This window comes from Ambystoma mexicanum, chromosome 11 (genome assembly GCF_040938575.1).
Source record: "Ambystoma mexicanum isolate Mex_15411 chromosome 11, UKY_AmexF1_1, whole genome shotgun sequence".
Lineage (NCBI taxonomy): Eukaryota > Metazoa > Chordata > Amphibia > Caudata > Ambystomatidae > Ambystoma > Ambystoma mexicanum.
Window position 1 is genome coordinate 371,704,219 of NC_090934.1, and position 23,888 is coordinate 371,728,106.

The following is a 23,888-nucleotide window of genomic DNA, read 5'->3' on the forward strand; positions in this document are numbered from 1 at the left end:
AGAGGGCAGCACCGGCACCGCCCGCATGGCAGGACCTCAGTGCCTAAGCAGGCCGTAACCGGCTGTGGACTCGGATGGAGGGAATTCGGGGGGTATGGAGGACACATCCACATGTGCACCCCAGTGGGAGGCCGGCTGACGAGGTTTGTCAGCACGTGGAAGACCATCACCACTGACAGATGGGTGCTGGATGCTCTCGGACAGGGGCACACCTTGGAGTTCCAGTGCAAGTGTCCCCATATTTCCCCCGGGTACTGCAGGAGGTCCAAGACATGTTAAAAAAGGGGGCAATAGAAACCAGCCCCCAGCACCTCTGGGGCTCCGTGGTGTACTCCAGATATTTTCTGGTTCGAAAGACAGGACGGTGGCGGCCGATCCTGGACCTACGATACCTCAACAAATACCTGAAGTCCCTGAAGTTCAGGATGGTTACGTTGCAGCATGTGCTGGGCCAACTGGAGGCAGGTGTCTTCATGGCGACTCTGGACTAGGAGGATGAATACTTTTGCAGACTCGCTCAGCAGGGAACTACGTTCTTGCCACGAATGGGAGCTTTGCCAGGACCAGATGGATCTTCTAGTCCACAAATGGGGTCAACCCCAGATCGACCTTGTCGCAACGGCAGCAAATTCCAAGTGTCAGAAGTTCACCAGCAGGTTCCCACAGTCGAGGAGCATGGGGGGTACATTCTCGTTCCCTTGGGAGGGACTGTTCCTATATGCTTTTCCTCCGTTCCCGCTCTTGCTACGAGTGATCAACACACTCAGACAATGTCACTGCAGAATGATACTCGTTGCTGCGGCGTTGCAGCAACAAGTCTGGTATCCCGACCTGCTACATCTGTCGGTGGTCCCGTCCATCAAGCTGTCACTATTTCCGGACCTTCTGTCCACTGAGGGAGGGTTGATTCTGCACCACAACCCAGCGACGCTGAACCTCAGGGCATGGCTCCTGGACATTATTCTTTGCCTGCGGAGTGCAAGGACATTCTCGCCAACTGCAGTGCCTCGTCAACATTTACTTGCTACAACTTTAAGTGGAAGCGTTTCTCTGCGTGGTGCCGGACTCAGAAGATTAACCCTCTACATGTCACGGCTTCGCAGCTCCTAACATACCGGTTTTCTTTGGCTCATGCTGGACTGGCTCATGCCTATATCAAGGTGTAACTGACCGCCATATCCCGTTACACAAGGGTGCCGGGTAGGCCTTCTCTGTGGTCGCACAGACTTGTCAAAGAGTTCCTCAAAGGACTATTCAGAATGTTTCTGATGGTGAAGGCTCCTGCCCAATGGGAGCTCAATGTGGTTTTGGCTAAGCTGATAGGGGCTCCTTTTGAGCTGATGTATCAGGCCTGGGCTCAAGTTTCTATCGTGGGAGCCGACTTTCTTTGCGGCTATCACTTTGGCCAGACGGTTTGGGGAGATGTAGGCCCCGTCTTGCAAGCAGCCGTACTCATCTTTCTGCGATTCAAGGGGAAAACTGCATACACACCCCACCTTTATACAGAAGGTGCTGTCTGAGTTACACCTCAACCAGCCTTTGGTGTTGCCTGTGTTCTTCCCGAATCAGTCGTCTCCAGCGGAGAGGGCCTTGCATTCGCTGGGCATTGTTCGTGCCTTGGGGTTTTATGTGGCACACACAAACAGTTTGGAAGACTTCTCAGCTGTTTGTCAATTTTGGACCTTTGAATCACAGAAAAGCCTTGTCGAAGGCTTCCATCTCCAGGTGGCTCTCGGGCTGCAAGGAAGAACAAAGAACAGGGACGCCATTTATAGCTATATTCCGGTCATACCTGGAAAGTGTGTGTGCATAAATATATATCTATATATATCTATACCTATATATATATATATATATATATATATATATATATATATATATATATATATATAACAGCAACTTAACCATAACTACCGTGGCCATGTAATATGTGTGTATATATATATATATATATATATATATCATACACACTGGGGCCGGAGTACGTATGTGTGATGCTGGAAATGCATTGGAGGGACAGGGTCTCCCTGTCCTTGGCCTGTAGTCCTTTTTAATTTCTGTTCTGTAGTGTTTTCTGCCCAGGAGTCCATGTGGGACTCCTGGCAGTGCAGCTCTTCCTGTTTTTGGTTTGGTGCACAGACCCATGGCATACCCTTATAGCACAAATGGGTGGGGGTACAACCCTTTGCCCCTAGTGTATGTTTTTGGGAACCATTGTGCTGCCCACAGAGCAGGGCATAGGCTGGTGGTAGCTCCATGCTGAATTTGACAAGTGCTCTCAGTATCCTCCATTTTGGGATACCCAGGACCTGCCATTGGAATCAGTTGATTCCTGATAGGAAACAAGATGGCCCCTGTGGCCTCTTGCTTTCTATTGCCTGTTGCCTTGTTTTCCCAAAGACCTCGGAAGCCCTGACTCTGTCCCTTCCCCCTGACAGACTGTTGGGTGGAAGTTCCATATATGGTATTGTAGAGAAGTCCAGGCCAGACTGGCTGGAGCCTTCCCAGTGACTGTATGTTGTGGGTACACCCTGTGGGTGGGTCCTGGGTGAATGTGGTGTGTGTCCAATATGCACTTCTTGTTGTGGATGTCTGGTTTCTAGTATGAAACACAATGACTGAGACATCCCTGCCCGAAACTGGTATGAATGCAGTGTGTAGTGTTCAATGGTTGGGTACTTGTCCCAATACACATTCCTTGTTGTGAGTGTCTGAGAGGGAGGAGTATGGCCTGAATGCACTGTATGCCTGATTGGCTGACTGACTGCTGAATGACCTTCTGAGTGATTGGTTGCCTGAGTGTGACCCAGCAGAATGAATGGGAGATCAACTGGTATATCTGGGGGCCTCTCACTGCTAGAATTCGTTCAGAAGCTGAAGTTGAAACTGACGCTTGATCTCGCCAACCGATCCTGAAGAGGAAGGTTGACTGCTGTCTCCCTTTGCCGAAATCTGAAAGCCACTGTGATGTCGAGACGGATCCAAGAGAGGACCTGGTTAGGCGCCCTCTTCCCGTGCTCCTAGGGACCAACGAGCACCGCTAACCTTCGCTGAAGCTCCCTGGAAGTCAGACCCTCGACAGGCTGCCGACCAGAGACGGGGACTGCTGAGGAGAACGAAGATAAGCACCGGACATTCCGTCCACCGTCATCGACCAGGGTTCGCAGGTTTGCTATAACCGCTGGAGGCCCGTCGAAGCCGTGTTGCTCAGAGGCTGGCACCGCTTGACACCATGCAATTGACGACCGGAGCCTCAAAGCTCCTTTGCCTAAGACTTTTGATTCACGGACGCGCTTGTCCGCACCGCCATCCGCCTTATCCCGCCGGAGAAGGCTAAGCCGTCGACACTCTGCGGAGCATCCGCTGGTGGGTTTCCCGCCACCCAAAGAGCGTAGAGACGCCGGACAACTCGACACCCTTGCTGGGCCACAGTTCTTCACAAACTCTTTGCGGTCCTGAACTATCGACATCGAGGTGCCCCGCATGCCTCTTCCTTGCAGGACGTCTCCGATCCGTCGTCGACGAGCACCGCTGGGACTGAAGCTGCCGCCTCGACGCAGAGTTCACTTTCTTTGAGGGATCTCGACGATCCGTGGCTTCTTCTATAAAGGGAGCCGCTCAAGAAGGATCCGTCGACGACCTGTCATCAAACTCTGCTATTCCAGGTACATTGGGGTGGTTAAAACATTGTAGCAGGAAATAAGACTTATTGAACAATTTATGGACTGGGCTTGTAGTGTATCTTTATTTTACAGGTTGCCCAGGTCGGGTGATCTCCACACAGAACGGTATCTAGTGGTAGGGGCCAGTATTCTGCCAATTGTTCCTCCTATGTCTTTTGTTTACCTTTATTAATTGATTTGTGTGACATTTGACCAGAGTACAGGTGACGCACTTTGATAAAATCTTTTAATAATTGTGGTACCACTTAGAACTGTATATATTTGCCATTGTAGATTAACCAAGCACAAAGTGAGTTATTGTGATTGTGTATATAACCTTGAACTTTAATTTTATAAAGACTGTGTTTTAACTAATACAGTGTGTGGACTTTCCTTTGTGGGGGCTTGGGGACTGCACTGTACTTAAGAACCATCCTGCATCACCTCCTGAGAAGCTAGGCCTTGATTGCTCACCCATTGCTACCGTAATCGAGAATCTTGGCTCCAGTCCTCTGTGCCTCTCATCTACCATATAGAGAGCAGGAGTACAGACACCCTTCTCCACTCTTTACAGTATGCTTCTGTTTGGTGAGACACAAGGTAGCAAAACTCACTACATTTTTATCACATTGACATCACAATGCCAAGTAGCAAAACATTTTTTCGATTGAGGACGTGAAATAATTCCATTCACCTACAATGTAAAATTACTGTAATAAATGTATTGGATCATAAAACATCCAATCCAGGATTATAAAATCTCTCTTAACAAATCATATGTTGAAATACGCATATGGAGACCTAACAAAATTACATATAGAAAAGAACAGATCAATCCTAAAACTGATAGACGTGAACAACAAACCCAAAAAGAAATGCCATCACCTCAAAACAAACTCCAACCATACTACTCTTACATATGGTCCATACTACTCTCACAGCTCATATCATTAATACAGAGAAGGAACCACAGTGTAAAGAAAAAAGTTTAAACACTCGAAACAAATAATAACTACTAATATTAACAAAAATTAAATATAATGGTCCAAAAAAGTAATTACACAGTTAAATGTAATAGTTGAAATGACTGGACAACCTAATCACTTCCTAATATAAATGTATCTTCATTATTCTTAGTAAAAACAAGAAGACCCAACATGTTTCTTTCCATATCTGTTGGCAATCTATTTTACGGAAATTCATCAGTGTTATATGGCATGGTGTCTCCAAGAGAAAGCAATGCTTAGTCGCTGCTGTACACTGTTTTCATCTGCTATGAAATTTCACCTGTGTTTAACAGAAGCATACATTACTGAATTTGAATGTAATAATTTGGACAAACTCAGTCTGAAAAACATGACTCTATTAGTGGGTCAAGAGCAGACGGTCAGAGAACCTATACAACAAATTCACCCTTGGCCAGTCAACTATTCACTGGTCATACTGAATGAGAAGGAAATAATATAATTTAATTCCTACTCGTGGCACTGTGTCAATAAGTTAAAGTATTCGAAAGTCTGAGGAAGCAATGTCATAAAGTGCAATAGTGCGGAATCAACGACCTCAAAAAGGTGGGAGCGAACTATCCCATCCTATAGTCATGCACACTACTTGATGAAACTACAAGCGGCGTGACACTGAACAGCCAAGGGGGATGGAGTATACGAGATGAAAAACACCCCTCCAAACTGTTCCATCATGTTAACCAGAGGTATGAAAATGAACGGTCTGGGTAACAAAGAAGTGCAAGAAAAGGATTTCGAAGGACAATTGACACTATCTCAACAGTGAATCATGCTAGATCCTAACGGATGTGTCTAACAGAACACCGTTCTAACATGCAACCCCAACGGTGATAATATGCCACAGGCGAATACTTTCAATGCAACAATTATTGCATCAATCCGAGGTCTTCCAGTTGTTACCCATAACCGTTGTCCTAAACATAGGATATCGATGCTGGTAGTCAGTATATGGCCAGTATTGATCACTGGTATATAACAGATGCGAACTAGAATGGTATGAAAGTTCAATAAATGTCAAAAGCCATCGTCATACAGTCATGATGCTTGATGGTGGCCATATTCAAAGTGATTTATAAAACACTTACTTGTGACCGAGTTTGCGGGTCTGGCAATAGTCTAGAACTTCACTGATCTATGTCGTAATGGTAACGCACGATGTTCGTCATCCCCGTGCTCCAAACCGACATAATCTCGTTGCTGTTATAAATCAAAACACGGCGTAAGATCATTTCATATATAAAAGTGGAGCCCGTTTCCTATGTAATACTTCAAGGACCACTGTCCTGTAACGGTCCTGAGGGGTAGCTTATCAAAAGAGCCGGAAACAAAACCTGTGACGGCTGCTTTGTATTAATACGAGCCATCTATCTTTGCAGTACATTTAGCCACCGAACTACGGCAATGTAGTGATTAACCCCGGCATAACAAAAGGTCATCATATAACCTCTTGTACCTTAAGGAATCACGATTTAACATACTGCCCAGCTAATCCCCTACTGAAAACCGATCGCGAGCTCACCAGCAACTTTAAACGTACCGAAGGAGTATCACTAATGCCGACCGCTCTGGTGAATCATCATCAATCAAGGCGATAAGGACTATGAGCAAGCACTAAATAGAGTCCCGTGCCTAGATTGGGAAAACGAGCTGAATTAGGTTCACTCCAAGTCGGCCATATTGGAATGTCTCGCCCATCTTATGCGGGGAGCCCCCGCAAGAAGAAAAGAGTTTAGAGCCATATCTGTACCTCCATGCGAGAAAATATGATTGCACAAGTGCCTCATCTTGTTTTGACGTTTTGTACCAGAGCAATAAAGTTTGGAACACCTGGAATGGGGCGGATAAGTGACTGCTATTGGGCAAACAGGTATCAATATATCAAATTGCTTACAGTTATATAGCCCAGTCCAACTGTTCATTTAAACCAACCTGATGACTCTTAGTAAGAAAAATAAGCCTAATTTCCTCTTCTACCAGGGCTTTCTTATCCGCAGTAAAATTGTTAAAAATGCGTACTTTTTTTTAGAATAGACCACCAGCTCATCAAAACCTTGGTTACTAGCTATAAAATGTCCAACCATAGGAGCTGTTAAGATTTTATTCCTAGTACAGCTCTTGTGTTCACTGATTCCCACTTTAATTTTCCATTCCGTTTTTCCAATGTGTAACTTGGGGCACGGGCACCAAATGGCGTACACTACACCACTCATGTTACAATTGGTAAGTGCACAACACTTGCACATGCCGCTCGGAGCATGGCCACATAGTTTTGACAGGCCCCATTGTTCAGTGATAGTTTTTTGTGGGTTGGGCAACTCACTAATGTCGTTCAGACTAACCATCTCCTTTAGATTTCGTCCCCGTTTAAAGGCACATCTCGGGGCAAGAATGGGAGTTTTCCCTTTCAGCAAAATATGGCAATTCTTATTTTTAATTCTCACAATCTTGTTGGACAGTGGATTATAAGTACTAACAAATACCAGTCCATCAGAATTCTGTGCAAGGGGTTTTGTCTTGTACTCCAACAAAGCGTCACAATGATTGTTAGTGGCTCTTTTCAAAGACCGCTTAACAATTTCTCTGGGATATCCTCTGTGGATTAGTCTGTTGCTCAAAATGTCGGCTTCCGCTTGAAACACTGTTGCACTTTAACCTGAGAAACTGCCCAAACAGTAGATTATCTCTGAGCATTTTCGGGTGGAAGCTGTCGTATCTCAACAGTGAGTTGCGATCTGTTGGTTTGTGAAAAGGTTTAATTTCCAAAATGTTAGTGTCATGATTTGCAAGAATGGTCAAATCTAGGAAATAGATCTTATGTCTACTGTAATTAATGGTACATTTTAGGAAAGGACTAATCTTGTTCAACCAATCAAAAACAGCAAACAATTGTGCTTCATCTCCGTGCGTTTGATGGTGTCGTAATACATTGGTGTTGCTGTAAATACTCATATGTTCAAAACAGTCAACATAAAGGTTGGGCAGGGTCGGGGGCCACTGCTGACCCCATGGCCGTCCCATGGATTTGTTGAAAAAACTTGTTGAATTTGAAATAGTTTTCTATTAAGGACAACATAGTGAACCCAAAACGACATTGCAGTAGGGCACCCTAGGGGTCCCTGGCAGCATACCGGTGCTGTCATAGGAAAGCATGAGACTTAAGACTAGGGGAGAGATCTCCCCTTCACTGGGTCCCTTTAAGAGGGGCCCAGTGAACCCAAAACCAAATTATATCCAGGAGGTGGGTGAGACAAAAAAGGTCTCCTCTCTAAATACATTTCTGAGAGAGTCCAGCAGTAGTGCTGGAAGGCTCAGGACAGAGTGGGAAAGATTTGCAAAAGCCAAATCTCCCGAACACTATCCGTGATTGGATAGCCATTGGCTTCTTTGATCCTTACCATTGGTGGGCTTGGGCTTGCTCCCAGCCTTCATCTTGGATAAAAGGGGGACTCATATGACTGTTCATCAGATCATCATGGTACCAAGACTTAAACGAAGATAAGCAGCCTGCTGATGACTTGAAAACAACCTCTGCAGCTGACTAGCATCTACTCCAGTGTTGACCCGGTGAAGTCCTGCCCCTCTTTTGATCTCATGAAGGCCAGTGGGGACCAGTCTGGACCCCTGCTTGAGGATCTGTGCCTGCTGAGCCTTTGGCAGTGTCCCCGGACCAACCTGTGATCTGACCATCTATCTCCTGGATTACCTCACTACAGCTGTCGTTCCGAGTAGAGCCGGGGAAACATTGCCAAATCTTCACCTTGTGCCACAAGTCGTCTGCTACTGCATTTTCAGCCAGATCACTCCAGGAAAACTGTGTTGGGTCTGCTCCTGTGTTCACTGCTGTATTATTGCCTGTTGCCACTTGGCCCTGGTGACCATTGTTTGAGCTTGTCTTCTTAGTTTCCCTGAGGTCTCCTGTGGTTGTCTCTCCCACAGAAGTCTTCACTTGTGTTAATTTGGATCTTCACCTGGAAGCTGCCTGGAGCAGATTCCTGAGCAACCCAACCGACCGAAATTAATCCTGTTAAACAAAGTATCTCTTCAGTCTAGACGACCCTCGTGGTAGGAACAAGAACAAAAGAAGAAGCTTGGAACGAAATCTGGAACCTACACCCATGGTATCTGGAGAACTCTAAGCCAAGGGGTCAAGTCTTCATACTTGTTGGTTTCTCTCCCCTTCTCCCATGAGGTCGCTCAGGTGTAATGTCCTGACCCTAACTCACTCTGAGCTGACCTTTGGTGGTGGGTTAAGGATCCTTTCCTACGCCTTGACCCTCGTGTGTCGAGTTGAATAGTAACTTGAATTTTACTTGAACTTTTATCTAACTTTCAAACTTCTTAATCATAACCACTGGCACTACTATTCGTATATAAACTTATCTGAAGACGTACATGCTTTGGAGCCGGAGACTTGGGGCAAAAGGCCGCAAACAATCTCAGGGAAACTAAAGGCCTGATAAATACTTGTAGTTTTCTCCTTTGTCTGATTGGAATTACTGGTTTAGCTCTGTGTGGATTCTTTGTCGCCCTAGACCTCTCACACCTTTCTTGAGATTAAGCCTTGATGGCTCAGCTACTTAACCGTATTGGATTCTGGCTAACCTCTTGTTTTCCCTTTTCACCATAAGTGGCCTCCCAAAATACACATGTGAATCTATGAAAGATACCAATTCTGGAGAACTACAGTTACAAATAAGTAATTTATTCTAATCTGCTGGGAAAGACCCTTCCCATGACCTACTGGGAACTGGAAGACCCTCATACTGTGTTATTGGCCATTGCTACAATATAACAGTTGAATTATGCATGGGAGGAGAGGTAGTGGACTCAGGTTATCCAGAGATAAATGTACTGTCCTACCATTTACCTACAGCCTTTTTATGCTGCTTATGTACTGCTTTCAGAGACATATTTACATTATATCTTGCATGGACAGGTACAAGCTTAGTTTCCTTTTTGCTGCTAGCATGCATGTTTATTTTTCTTTCTTGTACTTATTCGATCTGCCCTCTCCTTCACTGTAGGAGGGCTCTGCACCTGGCCTGGGCTGATGGTAGTTGCAGTAGAAATCATCTGGCGAGCCAAAGGTTGCAGACCCTCTACTCTATTGCATAATGCAGCATTTCATATTTCATTGGGCACGTTCTGGAGTCTTGCTAACTAAACTCTCATGTGAATTACTCTGTAATTGTAGTCATCTAAACGCAACTTTGCCACTCAAAGATAGTAAGTCTATGGAGTCTTTTGTATGAGAAATACAAGTCTTCATGCTAGTCCTGAATGGTTAGATTATTTCTAAAACCATGCATCATTGTGAACATGTGACATTTGTTCTTTGTATCTTGCTGATTTTAGGGCAAAGCAAATATTGTGAAAGTTTGCTTTCCTGTTATGCCTTCACTTTTGCCAGTTCCAGTAGATTATAAAACTGTATCCATGTCAATGCCGGCAGAAAAAAGAGCTGCAACTCAGCATCAGGTAGGGAGAAATATTGTGTAATGTTGAAAACCTGCAGCTATGCCTGATTTTGTCATTGTCTTTGTGTTCGATTTCACCCACTCCTTCACCTCATGTCATGTCTCCCACTAGCCACCTATCCTCTCTCATTTTACTCTGTGGAAATGTCACACACACTCTTTAGCGCTTTGTGAAATATATTGCTTGTATTGCGTTTAGCTACTTTTGAAGTGCCTATTTTTGATTACATTAATTGTCTTTACTTCATTTGGGCAAGATACCCCCATGTTTAATATTCTCCTGATATCAGGCAAAGGTCAGTTTAATATAATAAGTTTACACGGGATTGGTGTTAGTGCTGGAAAAAAATGGATTGAAGTACACAGTGAATCTTGCTACCTTTCATGTTGTTTTATTGATTATTCATATGTTCTTGTATAATACACAGTACACATTCAACAAATTGTCAATTTTAAATTAATCCAAAATGTTTGTTGTCCGTATTTATATTCCCAAAAATGGTGGTGTTGGTTAACACCAATATATCTTTGTGATTAATGTTTTTTTTGGTTTACTAAAGCTAATCATCATTGTTATTAATGCTGACAATGTGTTTAATGCTTACTGTTTTCCGAAGTCCTTTTTCTTTACAGTTCACTCTTTACATTTGTTGATTCGCTTAGTTATATATTTCTGTGTAAATGATAAAGGAAGGAAACTGAAAGGCACAAGATAAATTTAAATAGAAAAGGAAGGAAATCAACCCAAGAAAGTTTAAAAAAATGTTGAACAAATGAGTTAGTATGATATCTGTGCTCTCAAGTTGCTAGAGTCTCCTGTGAGAAAGCTGATGTATTCTCCCATCTACTCCACCAGGGTCTTCCATTCAAGTGGTCAGGGGAGTGCCATCGCTTTTTGATCCCGACCCTGGGGGTGGGCAAGCGAGGGAGGATCACCTGAATGGAGGGTGACAAGGGACTGGGGGGAGAATACCCAAGGGCAAGACATGGTATTTCCCCCATTCCCAATAATACCCCAACCCACTCTCCCTCAGTCTTTATGGGGTATTTTTAATCACACCCTATGTCCCCCTGCCCATTTCCAACAAACCCTGAGACGAGGAAGATCAATGAGGATTACCCAATGGGCCCAATATAACTTCAGCTATCCCTCCGCAAATACCTCCCATTTTGAGCTCTTCGCTCCTCTAACTCCCTCAGGGTCAGTAGTTTTTCAAAGAAACGAGCTGAGGGTAGATCTGTCTTCGGCTGGGGTCTCCCTCTGGAACAGCCTCCCTGCCACTCTAAAACTTGAAGAGAACCATCTCCGGTTCTGGAAGCACCTCAAGACCTTCCTCTTTTCTTTTGCCTATGCTCCCCCTCTCCGCTAATGATCTGTTCTCTCTTGACACCGTGCACCTGGCCACCCTCTGTCATCTGGGCCCAGGTACCTGCTCACCCTGCCACCCTCCCGCACTGCCTCCGGGCCACCCCTTGCACTGGGGTCTGTATCTGTACCCATACAGCGCCCCCTTTTTCTTCCTGCACTTATCAGACCTACCCTGTCTACTGCCTTAAACATAGCACTTGCAAATTGCTGGCTGCACTACCACTGTTGTTGCCTTTATTATTTATTTATTGTTATTTATCTGCTTCTCCTCTGCTTCGCACTCTCCAGTTCTCCCCCCTTCCATGCACTTTTCCCCTCCCCCTCTCCCATGCACTTGCGCGTTCTCAATGTCACTGGGCCTAGTAAGATCGCTGTTTTGTTCTCCTCTGTTCCCCTCCCTTGCCGCGCTCTGAAACACTTGTGTACGAGTGTGATGAAAGAAAATATCAATATCAATTGGGAAGCAAGACTGGGCATACTACAACACCTACCACTAGGCGGTCTCACTAATAGTTAGGCAAGGTCAGGCACTTTATCCCAACTGTGAACAAACACCTGACTCTTCCCTACACTATAAAAGATGGGGTCCTGCCAGAAGCAGTGAGCAAGCTGGGGATGCCGTCTGGACCAGAGAAGCCGAGGAGCAGAGTGGGGCAGGAGCTGAAGGCTGGAAGAGAATTGTGTGTGGATACACTGGCCCGGTGTCTGTGTGAGGCAGCAGCGTGGCGAGGGAGCCATGTCCAATAACAACTCAAGAAACTTGGGGTAGGTAAGGATGTTGGGATCATACCCTGAAACAGACCAAAATGACTCCAAAAGGATCCCAACACAACTATACTGTTTCTTAAGAATGTATGACACTGAATAACTTAATTTAGAGCAGAACAATGTAAATCAATGTACCAATATCGTACAACTTACACTTGTAGTGGCAATCAATCATCTATAGATAACGACTTTCTTACAACACTCAATTCAACCTTACATTCTAGTATAAAATATTTTATTAAGTACACATTTTAAAATCACAAAAAACATACTAATATCATTAATAAAAAAGTGATCAAAGTGACATGTCCAATGTAATATCTGATACAAAATGCAATATTTCCAATTAAAATTTCATGAGGAGAACATAGGCAGGTTTTCTATTACCTTTACCATCACGTTATTTACCGCTAGTATATACTAATTCAATTGAAGATGTACTCAGCTAGCATACCACATTGAACTTTTAACGGATACCTGTACCCAGGTCCTAATAATAAACAATAATTTTTTATTCCTACACATTGCTAACCATAACAGCGGTCAAAACCCAACATGTTTTGTTCTTTTAATGTTCAAAAATAACTCAAAGAACTTCTTCGGGGAGAACCGTTATATAACATTAAGGATAGTTCTCAACACTAATTGATTCAATTTTGAATGTCCAACTTTGCAAGTTCTATGGCTGGCTTCTTTATTTTCTATCGTGCACATGGTCTGCTGTCTTTTTCATTGATATAGAAAAGGAGCTGGTTAAGGGGCCTCACAAGTAGGCAGAGATCGTTCGTGCAACTTGCATCCACATCTCGTGCACCCTTCTCTTAATTATCACGCTTCTGGTATTGGTGTGTTATTTGTCATCAACAACCCACTCTGGGCTGAACAACTTGTTTGGACGAGGCTGTATCGTATACAGTGTGGGATCCTAAGTGCCCTAGATTCAAACCTCCGGAGCCGAAGTGAAGCTGCCTGCATCCTGCTGGCAGGTTTCAGTGGAGTGCTCATTTTCTTGGGACCTGTGCTGGACCCAAGGGTGACTGAGGGGTAGGTAGTGAGACCCTGACCTCAACCCCACGTATCCTGGAGGGGACCGCCTGTCAAAGCGACACTGCCCGGTGAGTTTCGTGAAAGTTAATGAGAGAGAAACTCGAGAGACTGAAGCGACACAGAGCGAAAGGCAAGTGATATATTGTGAAAAGGCAAGTAGAAAGAGTGTAAAGCGGCAAGCAAGGAAGCCAAAAGCAAGAGAGCAAGAAAACAAGCGGAAAGTCTGTTTGTCTCATCAGGCCCTCGGAAGGAAGAGACTTTGAAAGCCAAAGAGAATTGGTCATGGAAGGCCCTGATGCTAATGGTTGACTGTACCCTCGTGCTACTGAAACCAGAGACTGTGCTAAACACAAGTGCACCGCCTTGTACCTCGCTCAAAACATGGGGAAGGGAGGCCAAGGGCCTGAGCATCCTGACGTATTTTTTTGTGAACACTCCTTTCTTTTGCATAACATTGGTTCTTACGCTATTTGTATTTAGAGGTATTGGCAATAGGTTTTATTCGTATAGGCCCTTTTATTTTGCAAGACTCCACTAGGACTGCGTTATTATTTGATGGTCATAGCTTGCTCCCAGCTTTAGATTTAGGTTTAGATGGGTGTTTTTCAAACCCTTTTTGAAGTTCAATAAACACCCTTGAACTGTGGTCAATTGTGTCTGTCTTACTGTTGACACCATGTCTTCCTTACAAAACACTGCTCCAGCTGCTATGATTTGTAGATCCTTTGTTAGTGGATCCTTTGACTTCTCCAGTGGCTTCAAATATAGAGGATAATGTTGCACGTGCAGAGACATTTTAATGGGAGGGCATAAGGAGCATGTGCCTCAGGCATTCATCCGTCAGCACGATGGAAGGAAGTCGGTGCACGTTTTTCACAAAACGTAAACACATGTCACAATATTGTACAGTGCACTGCTGAGGCTCTGAGCTTGCTGCCTTGTTGTTGACAATTCAGTTCTGATCTGGTTAAACATATGCCTGCTATGTTCACTGCAGTACATAATGTTTCTGTGGTGTACTAGAGTACAATGTGTAGCATTTCTATCTTTCTGTGCAGAATATATTGAGCATATGTCATAACCAAAGTTGAAATACATATTGATTTGTATTTTTTTTGTATTTGTTTATTATTTGTATCGCGCACCTAACCCTGAGGTAACCGGCCGCTGGAGAACTTAACATGTTACACACACAAGCATAATTTCATAAGGGGACATACATAACAATTGGCGAAGGGTCGACCTAGGTTACATAGCGGTCTGATCTTCAAAATAAATACATTAGAATGGGAACATAATATACAGTGAGGACTGATTTCAAATAAATACAGGAGGAAGGGATCAAAGGAATACTAACAGTACAATGTTGCTGTGATGCAGGATCACTGGGAGCCATCAGTTATTAGGCTTGTCAGTAAGCCACAGTTTAACGCTGGTTTTGAATGCATTGAAGGATGGTTCCAGTCTAATGGTAGGGGGTAGGGAGTTCCAGAGGTTGGCAGCTCGTACAGGGAAGCTGGATCCACCTGCAGTTTTGAGGTTGAATCTAGGAGCTGTGAGATGAGTTTGGGACGATCTGATGGGTTGGATAGCTTGGTGTAGGGAGAACTTGTCTGAGAGGTATTTAGGTGCGGTGTTGGAGATACATTTGTGGGTGATTGCCAGAGTGCAAAGTGAGATTCTCTCGCGCACTGGGAGCCAGTTAGATTTTTGTCTGTGGCTGGATATGTGGCTGGATCTGGGATGTTTAGTGCAGCTCTTAAGGAGTTATGTTGTAAGACTTGTAGTCTGTTAAGATTCAATTCGGAAGTTCCTGAGAAGAGCGTTTTGCAGTAATCTAATTTGGAGAGTGCTAGAGCTCTAGCTAACGTCATGCAGCTGGTTATAAATAATATTTACAGGCATTGATTAGCTTGTTTGTGTACGCTGTTGATGAAGCAATAGTGCTCACTTGTTTTTTTTAGTGATGAGGTAGAATCGAGGTAAACGCCTAATGTTTTTATCTCTTTCGCGACTTTGTGTTTCCATCAATGTTGAAAGACATATACTGTGGGTCAAGTTTGTTAAGGCGAGCTTGGGTGCCTACCATCAGGAGCTCTGTTTTTTTGTCGTTGAGGCAGATGCTGTGTGCCGCCATCCATGCCTGTATTTCCAAATAGATGTTGTTAATTAGATTGGTGTCATCAGCGTAGCATCCTGACAGCGTGATGAGAACCTGGGTGTCATCTGCATAGTTCGTGTAGATGACACCCATGTTGTCAAGGCGGTCGAAGAGGAGTTTTGTGAAAATGTTATATAACGTTGATCCTTGGGGAACCCCACAGTGGATGGGAATTGAGGCTGCGGATGCAGAGGGCGAGAAGACTGGTGGTGCGGTTGGATAAGAATGATTTAATCCAAGAGGAGGCGTTAGTGGAAAAGGCTGCTGCAGAGGTTAGGTGTTCGGTGAGGATCTGGTGATCATCCACGTCAAATGCAGCAGAGAGGTCTAACAAGAGGAAACTGGCCAGTTTGCCTTTGTCTCTCGTCTCATCCATCTGTATTTTCAGGTCCAGGAGGGTAGTCTCAGTGCCATGCCTGGGCCGGAAAGCTGATTGCCGTAGACCGAGCAGATTGTTGTCCTCCAGGTGTTTCTGGATTTGCAGGTAGGAAACACTGTCCAGTATTTTTAAGAGGAAGGGGATGGCAGTGTTTGGCCTATAGTTCGTTGGTGTGTTTGGGTCTAGATTGGGCTTTTTTATGAGAGGTATGACCCTAGGCTCCTTGAGATTTTTTGTGGACGATGTTGGTCTTGTAAGAGGAGTTTATATTTGTAGCTATAAAAAGGGATAATTACTTGGCACAATCCTTGAAAATAGGAGCCGGGCATGTGTCACCTTGGCATCTTGAAGGCTTAAGGCCTTTGATGATGTCTTCCACTTCCCTATTGTGACCAGGGAGGATGAGAATGGTGGACACTGAGGGGGTTGAGGCTTGGGAGAACATTTATCGGGTGAGCTGTTTACAAGCTGTTCTGGCTTCTATTTTAGTTTGGAGAGACGCTATTTTGTCTTCTAGTGCTTCTTGTATTTTGGTACACCAGGCGGCATCTTTTGTACAGTCTGACGATGGCGGAGCAGGGATTCCAGTTCCCTTAGGATTCTAAATAGCTTCTTAGTCCTAGATTTGGCGTTGAGGATTCTATTGTTATAGATTGATTTTTTAGTTGTGAGGATGGCAGGTTTATAGGTGGCTGCTGCAGTGGAGAATAGTGCCTTGTTGTGAGTGGTGGGTGCTTTACGCCAGGTGGATTCTGCTGCTCTTTTTAGGTTCCTCAAGATATTAAGTTCTGGTGTGAACCAGTTATTGAGGTGGGCAGCTGCTTTGGCTTTATTTTTGTTTGACTGGAGCAATACTTTTCAGGGCAGATTCCAGGGTTGTATTATAGAGATCGACCAGTTCAGTGGGATCTAGGTTTTTGCAGTTAGTATCGTCCAAGATGTTGTTGATTAGTGGGTGTAGGTTGGGTGGTGTTATGATAAGATTGAATGCTTCCATGGTTCAGAAGATATCGCAGTGTCTAGTAGTACTTGTTGCAGAGACCACTGTTCATTTGCCATTTCAAAGTACCGAAGCCCATAAATGCTGGCTGGGCTTTTCTTCTCTGTGAGGTTCAGAAATGTAAGCATTTAAACTTTGGTAGTAGTAACAGCTACTCTGTCACTTATCAGTGTACCTGCACCAGAAAGCTCAGGTTATAAAAGCATAATAGATTAGTTGGTAGAGGTTTTGGGGTATAAAACTTCAAGATGTTGGAACTAAAGTGTTATGGCTCATATCCTGGATTTGCCACTCTAACCTATTATCCTGGAGAGATCATTGTATCTCACTGTATGCTTCTGTACAGTGTGATGAATCGCAGGGTTCCTTCCCAGGGGGGAGCTTTTCCTTGTGAGGCTAGGGAGGTGAGCCTACTATGCAACACCCTCCCTGTGGGTAGAGGCAAGCTGGTCCTCACTGGGAGAGACTCCCTCATCCAACGCCCCCATGGGGACATGGACTCTCATTCCGGTGAGGAACTCCCTTCCCAACTCACTCAACCCAACAATAACAACCCTGTTGGGAGAAAACGAAGAGTCTTTATACAAATCTGCTACTGTGGTACTCTGTGAAGACTAGTCCAAGTTGGTGATGTGATGAAGAAACCCAAGGGAGGCATAATGAATATGACCAAGACACAAAAGGACTTCCACGAGACGCTGGGGAAGCCCCAAAGAAGCGTCATAACGGTGGGAGGAGAGAGTGGTAGAGAGAGAGCGGCCCAGGAGTTTCACACCCGCTGGTGGAGCGATGCTAGAGAACACTGGAAGATGCCGTTTCCCAAGCTGGTGAAAAGAAGTGGAGATCAGGTGCCCGAGATGCCCTTTGCGACGGACTGGCCAGAGAGAGCCTCTTAGCTTGATCTTGGTCCCCGGAAGAACACCTGAAGAAGTGGTGGCTAGGCTGGGGGAAGAGGGGTAACACCAATCAGAGCTGATACTGCTTGTAAATTTGAGTCGAGTCCCACGAGAGACTTCCAAGGAGGAAGGGGCAGCCGAGCTGGGTATAGAGGGAAAACCCCAGCCACACAGGGAAGTGTGGAAAGAAGGAAGACAACTGAGAGCAAGAGCCGTCCTGACAAGGTGTTCATAGAAGGAAAGATGTGCCTACCCAGTGACGCAGCCCCATTACAAGGAAGGTAACTGGGAGAGCGCGAGGTAACTGGAAGAGCCCGAGACCAAAGGAGCGAGGCAAATATAATGCATGCCACAGTAGTACTCGTCCAAGGATCGAATATAACGAGTGAGGCACCCTCGCCCCAGTGAGAGGGTTACAAGTTATAAGTGGCACAATTATATTTGCATATGTAACCCCGATGAATATAACAATTTAAACAGTTATCCTACTCCACCCAATAATACAGCAAGTGATGAAGAAAGTGAGAATCTTTATTGGGCTCTTCCTATTCGTCTCAGTAATACAGCAAGGGACCAAGTGAGTGACAATTATTCCTGGGCTCATCGTACTTGTCCCAGTGAGAAAGCAAGTGAACAAGAGATTGAGAACAGTGGCGCCCCGAGAAATCTTTTATAGGGGTGGCCTGATGAGGCCACAGGAAATCTTGGGGTGGCGCACCAAAACAAACACATAACTGACTTTCTGGGGCCTGGGTCCAAAATACCTTCAACTTCCCCTCCGTAAATACCTTCCCACTCGAGCTCTTCGCTCCTCCAACGCCTTCAGGGTCTGTCGCTTCTCCAAGCACTCTGAAAATTGAGGAGAACCATCTCGGGTTCCGGAAGCACCTCAAGACTTTCCTCTTTGCTTCTACCATGGCTCCCCCTCGCCTCTGCTGATCTGTCTGCTTTGGCCGAATGCACCTGGTTTTCCCACTGTTTTTGGGGCTTGGTCCATGCCCACCCTGCCACTCACCCACACTGCCCCTGGCAACACCTGCACTTGGGTCAGTATCTGTTACCCTGCAGTCCCCTTACCTGCACTTACCAGACACTCCTTGTCTGCACTCAAAACCTGCACTTGCCACCTTGCTGGCTGCACTAACTTTTGTATGGTTGTACCCCTTGCTCAGCACTTTCCACTAGGCGGGTGCGGCAGCCCATCAGGTTGCTCCAAAACCAGGCTGCATATAATGAGGGTTTGGGGTAAGGTGTGAGCTGCTGACAACTGTCCCGTCATCTTCACACCCGCTCCCAAGACCACCAAACTTTTTCCCCTATCCACCTCCCATCTGCTATTGCCCACCCCTCCCACATACCTGCCAGTTTCATGGTGCCACTCAGAGGCTCTCTTCCATTTCCGTAGTGGCCATGTTGGGTGGGTATGTTACATTGCTACCGGCCACCCCCCTGCTTTTTAGGCCTTGGGTGCTAATAGCAATAATCACCAGGCCCAAGAGCTTCCCGGGCAGTAATGGCACTGGGGCCCTGCATTAAGGCCGTGGCATTGCAGCATGTACATTGTTCACCAATTAATCTGCCAAACTGATAATGAGCGCTGGAGAGTCATGTGTGACTTTCTGGACACACATATTTTCTAACCTGCAGAAGATGTATGTGACAAAGACAAGCAAGGCATGAAGATGCCATGGCATACAAAAATCATAAGACAAAACTTTAACGGACGGCCGTTCACTTCCATTGTGTGTTTTATATTTCCTCATGGACTCGTTACTGATGAATACGGAGGATATCGGTCCCTTTTAATATTCCATCCGGACAATGGAAAAGAAATTCATTGTTTTGCTAGAGCAGTGCAACATGCACTGTCGACCCAATGTGATTGAAATGGCATTTGATAATATCGGTTCTTCCCTCTAAATGATTTGCCCCTGGAAGCCACATAATGTGCCTGTTCCTGACATGCATTCGGATTCCACTGTGACTAGAGAAATATCATCCATAAATGCTATTTCAACGTGATGGCTGGACCCTTCAGCAGGTTGTGATTATTTAAGCATATATTGTCTCCGTCTTGTGATTGTATAACTATTATTTTAAAAATAACTCTGTGCCCACCATTTACTCATGTGTTAAATATGCAAACAAGCAGTCTTTGCGACCTGTTTGTACTGAACGCCTGGTCAAGGAGTCCTGTGGTATTTTGGGATTACTGCATATTATAAATACTGCATGAGTACATGTATGAAGTCTGTGTAATTTACTTTGTGTAGATCTGATGGTCTCTGCGTGATTATTCCCTTACTGGTCAACATGCAGAAATTGACATTTCTATATGCTGCATCGTAAAATACAGTATGTACTTTTCTGCATGCAGACATCAGCAATCCTCATGCAGTAATGAAAAGACGTTTTTACTGCATGAGAAAATATAACTGTGTGTTCGAGAAACAGGAAGTGGTGCAACAGCCCCTTTTGAAAAACACAATGCATTAAAAATTGGACTAGTGCAGTAACCAGTCCGCACATAGATCCATATGGGGCGATAACACACAAGATTGGAACTTAGTAAGCATTTATAAACAAAATTTAAAGCACTTGTGGAAGAGGTGGCAAAGAAGGATCAGAGATGGTTGGCAACCTTCTGAGCCTGAACCCCATTGACGCCGCACCTGCATCTGAGAAGCCGATTGGGGCAAAGTCGTTGCGGTGCCATCTTCAACCACCTCAGTACCAACGAGGAATGTAAGAACCAGTGGAATTACCTTAAATGGCATGTCTTGTCTCTTATAGCCCAACATCACCAGACCATGCCGGGCGACGAACCGGGGCCCACAGCAAAAAAGCTTTTTTGCAGTGTTGCCGAATGGGCGGCCAGCATTTTTATAATGGTGGCCATGGCCTCCCTTGCCACCCCTTGGTGGCGCACCTCATTGAGACTTAGAGTATCAAACAGGTCCCTGTGAGGAGTCAAATAACCAGACTAAGACTGAGGACTGTACCAATAAGAACATTCTTTCTAGTTCTCAGAAGATAAATTTGATTTTCGAAGAAAGAAAGGCTTTCAAAGAAATTGGAGAAAGACGGAGTGTAGAAAACTCAAAGGCAAGAAACATCAAAAAAGAGGATCTTGGGGAACACCTGGAGAAGGGAAACCCAGGGAGTTAGAAAGGTCCCTTAAGTGAACTGAATGAATGAATGCAACAGATAGCTAAACATGATTTGAAGGTTCTGTATTAAGGCTGAGAAAGCCACTCTAGGAAAAGGGAGTCTTTCTCCTGGACTTTAGTTGTTTTGTCTTAGTGGTAGGGGCAGTGTAGGTTAGTTTTGGACTGAGGACAGACTTTACTTTTGGACTTAACTGACAATGAGCACCCTAGTAGTTTTGTTAGGCAGGGGGAAACCCGGATTGTTACGCATTTTTCTAATTATTTAAATCAAGACTGTTGCATATGACAGGCCCTGCTGTCTCCTCTTTCTGACCCACCACAGCTGCCTTTAGTGAAAAAGGTTTGTCTTGTCACGTCACATTCTGATGGTATTGCTTAGTCCATGGCAGTTTATTTTAGACCATTTGATTGAAAGGAGTCATGGGCAGGAGAAGGATGACAAATGTTAAAAACCTCTGGCTAGCTTTTTTTCTTCTCTGCCTATTTGACACAAAGGTTTGTTTTTAATTCTATAATTTCCTATGTAGTTATTCATGTCATAAATAAACCATCTGCAAGGCTGTATCGAAAATGACCCTGAGGAGGTTACCTTATCACACAGTTTCATTTGTTGGGTTTGTTTACACTTTAAAATTCAGAAGAAAAACCAAGATGAGATTGTTTAGGTTTACAACAATTAGGATTCCATTTATGATAGAGAAAATAAAGCCATTGTCATTTAACTTTAATATGTTTCTATAGGCATGTATTCTAATACAAATATCTTTATATAGTTATGTTGTTTTATCATGTAGCATGTGGACTTTTCAAGTAAGGTCTACAAAACACAGTATTTTCTTCATGGAAGTCAAATATTCACAAATAATTTCATCTTGCAGTATGACACAAATGGAGCAACAACATGGTTAAGAGCTGAAATTGCAGGCTTGGTTCAAATGCTTGCTTCACCACTTAACCAACATATGTTACTCTATGCTACACATTTGATCTGGTCTTGCCTAAACTCTCAAATTGACATTCATTAAGAATGGAGTCCCTGAAGGTGTTTTATTTCTGAGTACTGTTGTCAAAGCTTCACTTCTGATTTAACTGGGTACAGTCACTTATTCTTGAGTCATGGCAGCACCACTTAAAGACCAGGGCCCTCTTCTAATCTGTCTCTGTTCTGATTCCTGCACCTTTTCAGTAACTATTAATGAGTATCCTCTGTCTGTGCTATGGTATGTCTCCCTTCCTTATTGCTTCCAATCCATCTCCTGCTGGGCTGCTAATCTGAGTTTCTTATGCTGGTGGATGCATACATTTTTCATAGGGTTCTTAATCCGTTTTGTCCCTTCTATGCTATGGACTACAAATCTTTCTCCTAGCTGTCATTGCTTACATGTGTCCTGCACCTATTCTAGAACAAAGGTAGCCTCATTGTGGACTGCTGATGTTGTTCTTGAAATGCAACTTGTTTATTATTCTGAATCTAGCATGGATTTAAGGGATAAGAGGTCTAACAAGGAGTCACCAGGCGTATGTTGATCGCAGTCTGGTGTGCATATCAAGCTATGGGTTGTGATAGCAACCAAATGATGGCGTGACCAGAGATTCTTGGATATCTCCATTTTTGTGTTTGGGGGAGGGCCCAAATTTGCCTGGGCCACAAGCCCCAAAATTCCTTGGGATGCTCTGCCTCTTGCACTCCCCGCCACAATTCTGGGTTCTTCCCTGTCGGAATTAGACGATGTGAAATTCATTACTCAACCAGCCATGCAGATAATTTTTCCCCAGACCACTCTTTGTATGTTCTGGTCTGTAAGGCTGTTATCATGGGGACCCAGCCTTCCATTCCACCGGAAAATTTCCCCTGGTTGCAACTCATGTGCCTCACCTCCTAAAGTACCAAGGCTGGTGGATTACAATTATGCAACTAAGGAGGAACGTGAAGATGTTCTCCTGCATTCTTCTAAACAGTTAACAGTGTGATGACAAAGGCAGTGTATTTAATTCCTCGAGAGCTGCCAGCAAGTTTTGGCCAGTTCTCCAGGTGGGCACCCATTTCTCCAGACAAGCCTTTTCTTTTGATGGAAGCTTCTTTTATGGACTAATCTGTCTTTAATTCGTTCGGACCTTATTCTGTGCTTATAGATCCACATTGTTGGATATAAAGTAGTATAACTCTACACATGAACCATTTGTGCTTATATGGCATCTTCCTGCACAGTCCATAGTCATTTTGATGGAAGACACACATTTCTGTATCTACAAATAAGGTCCTTATGATGGGGATGTCAATTTCGATCACAAATGACTGGCAAGAACACATTCACAGATGATGGTGGCATTCCCGCTAAAGGTGCCTGTGCAATAGCACAAAGATGAGAACAAGTGGTGAGCCAGTTTGAGTGTGTGAAAAAAAAGTGTGACAAACAGAAAACAAAATATGGAAGGTAATAGGTGATTAAAGGGAACATTAACCGGGTGGGAAGCGGTTCAAACTAAAGGGGAGGCAATGGTGCGGTCAGTTAGTGAAGATGGGCCAGAGATGGCTGGGGCCCTCCTTAGGATTTAAGTGAAGTTCAAGCTAGCTTTGAAGCGATCCATAGTTTTTAAAAACATTTTTATTAACATTTTACTTAACTTAGACATACATATGTATCAGCATGCTAATGAACAAAGGTTGACATCTGTACAATTCCCTTCCCCCCTGAACTCCCCCCACCCTTCTGCCAACCTATACTACCTGCGCAGCCTTGCGCCGGCCTGTTTCAGTTAGATATCACAGTGTATTCTGAATGACTTTGCTATCATAGCGCCGTCGACAGGGTCTGCTCCTCCATTCAGGCCTTCCATGTTCAGAGGCGAACAGTTCCTGGAGCAGTTATCTCCATGAGTCTAGATCAGTGGTGACCTCACCACTGCAAAGTGGGATGCCTCTTGCCACGCAGA

The 23,888-nt window shown here is 44.5% G+C and overlaps 1 protein-coding gene across 1 annotated transcript in view; it reads left to right on the forward strand.

The window, feature by feature from the left end:
* Positions 1–23,888, forward strand: part of ICE2 (interactor of little elongation complex ELL subunit 2) — a 1,950,511-nt gene that overhangs the window by 636,586 nt on the left and 1,290,037 nt on the right. Inside the window, exon 6 of the mRNA XM_069623082.1 lies at positions 10,043–10,165. Coding sequence (XP_069479183.1) covers positions 10,043–10,165 — 123 coding nt within the window. The remainder of the gene's footprint in view (positions 1–10,042; positions 10,166–23,888) is intronic.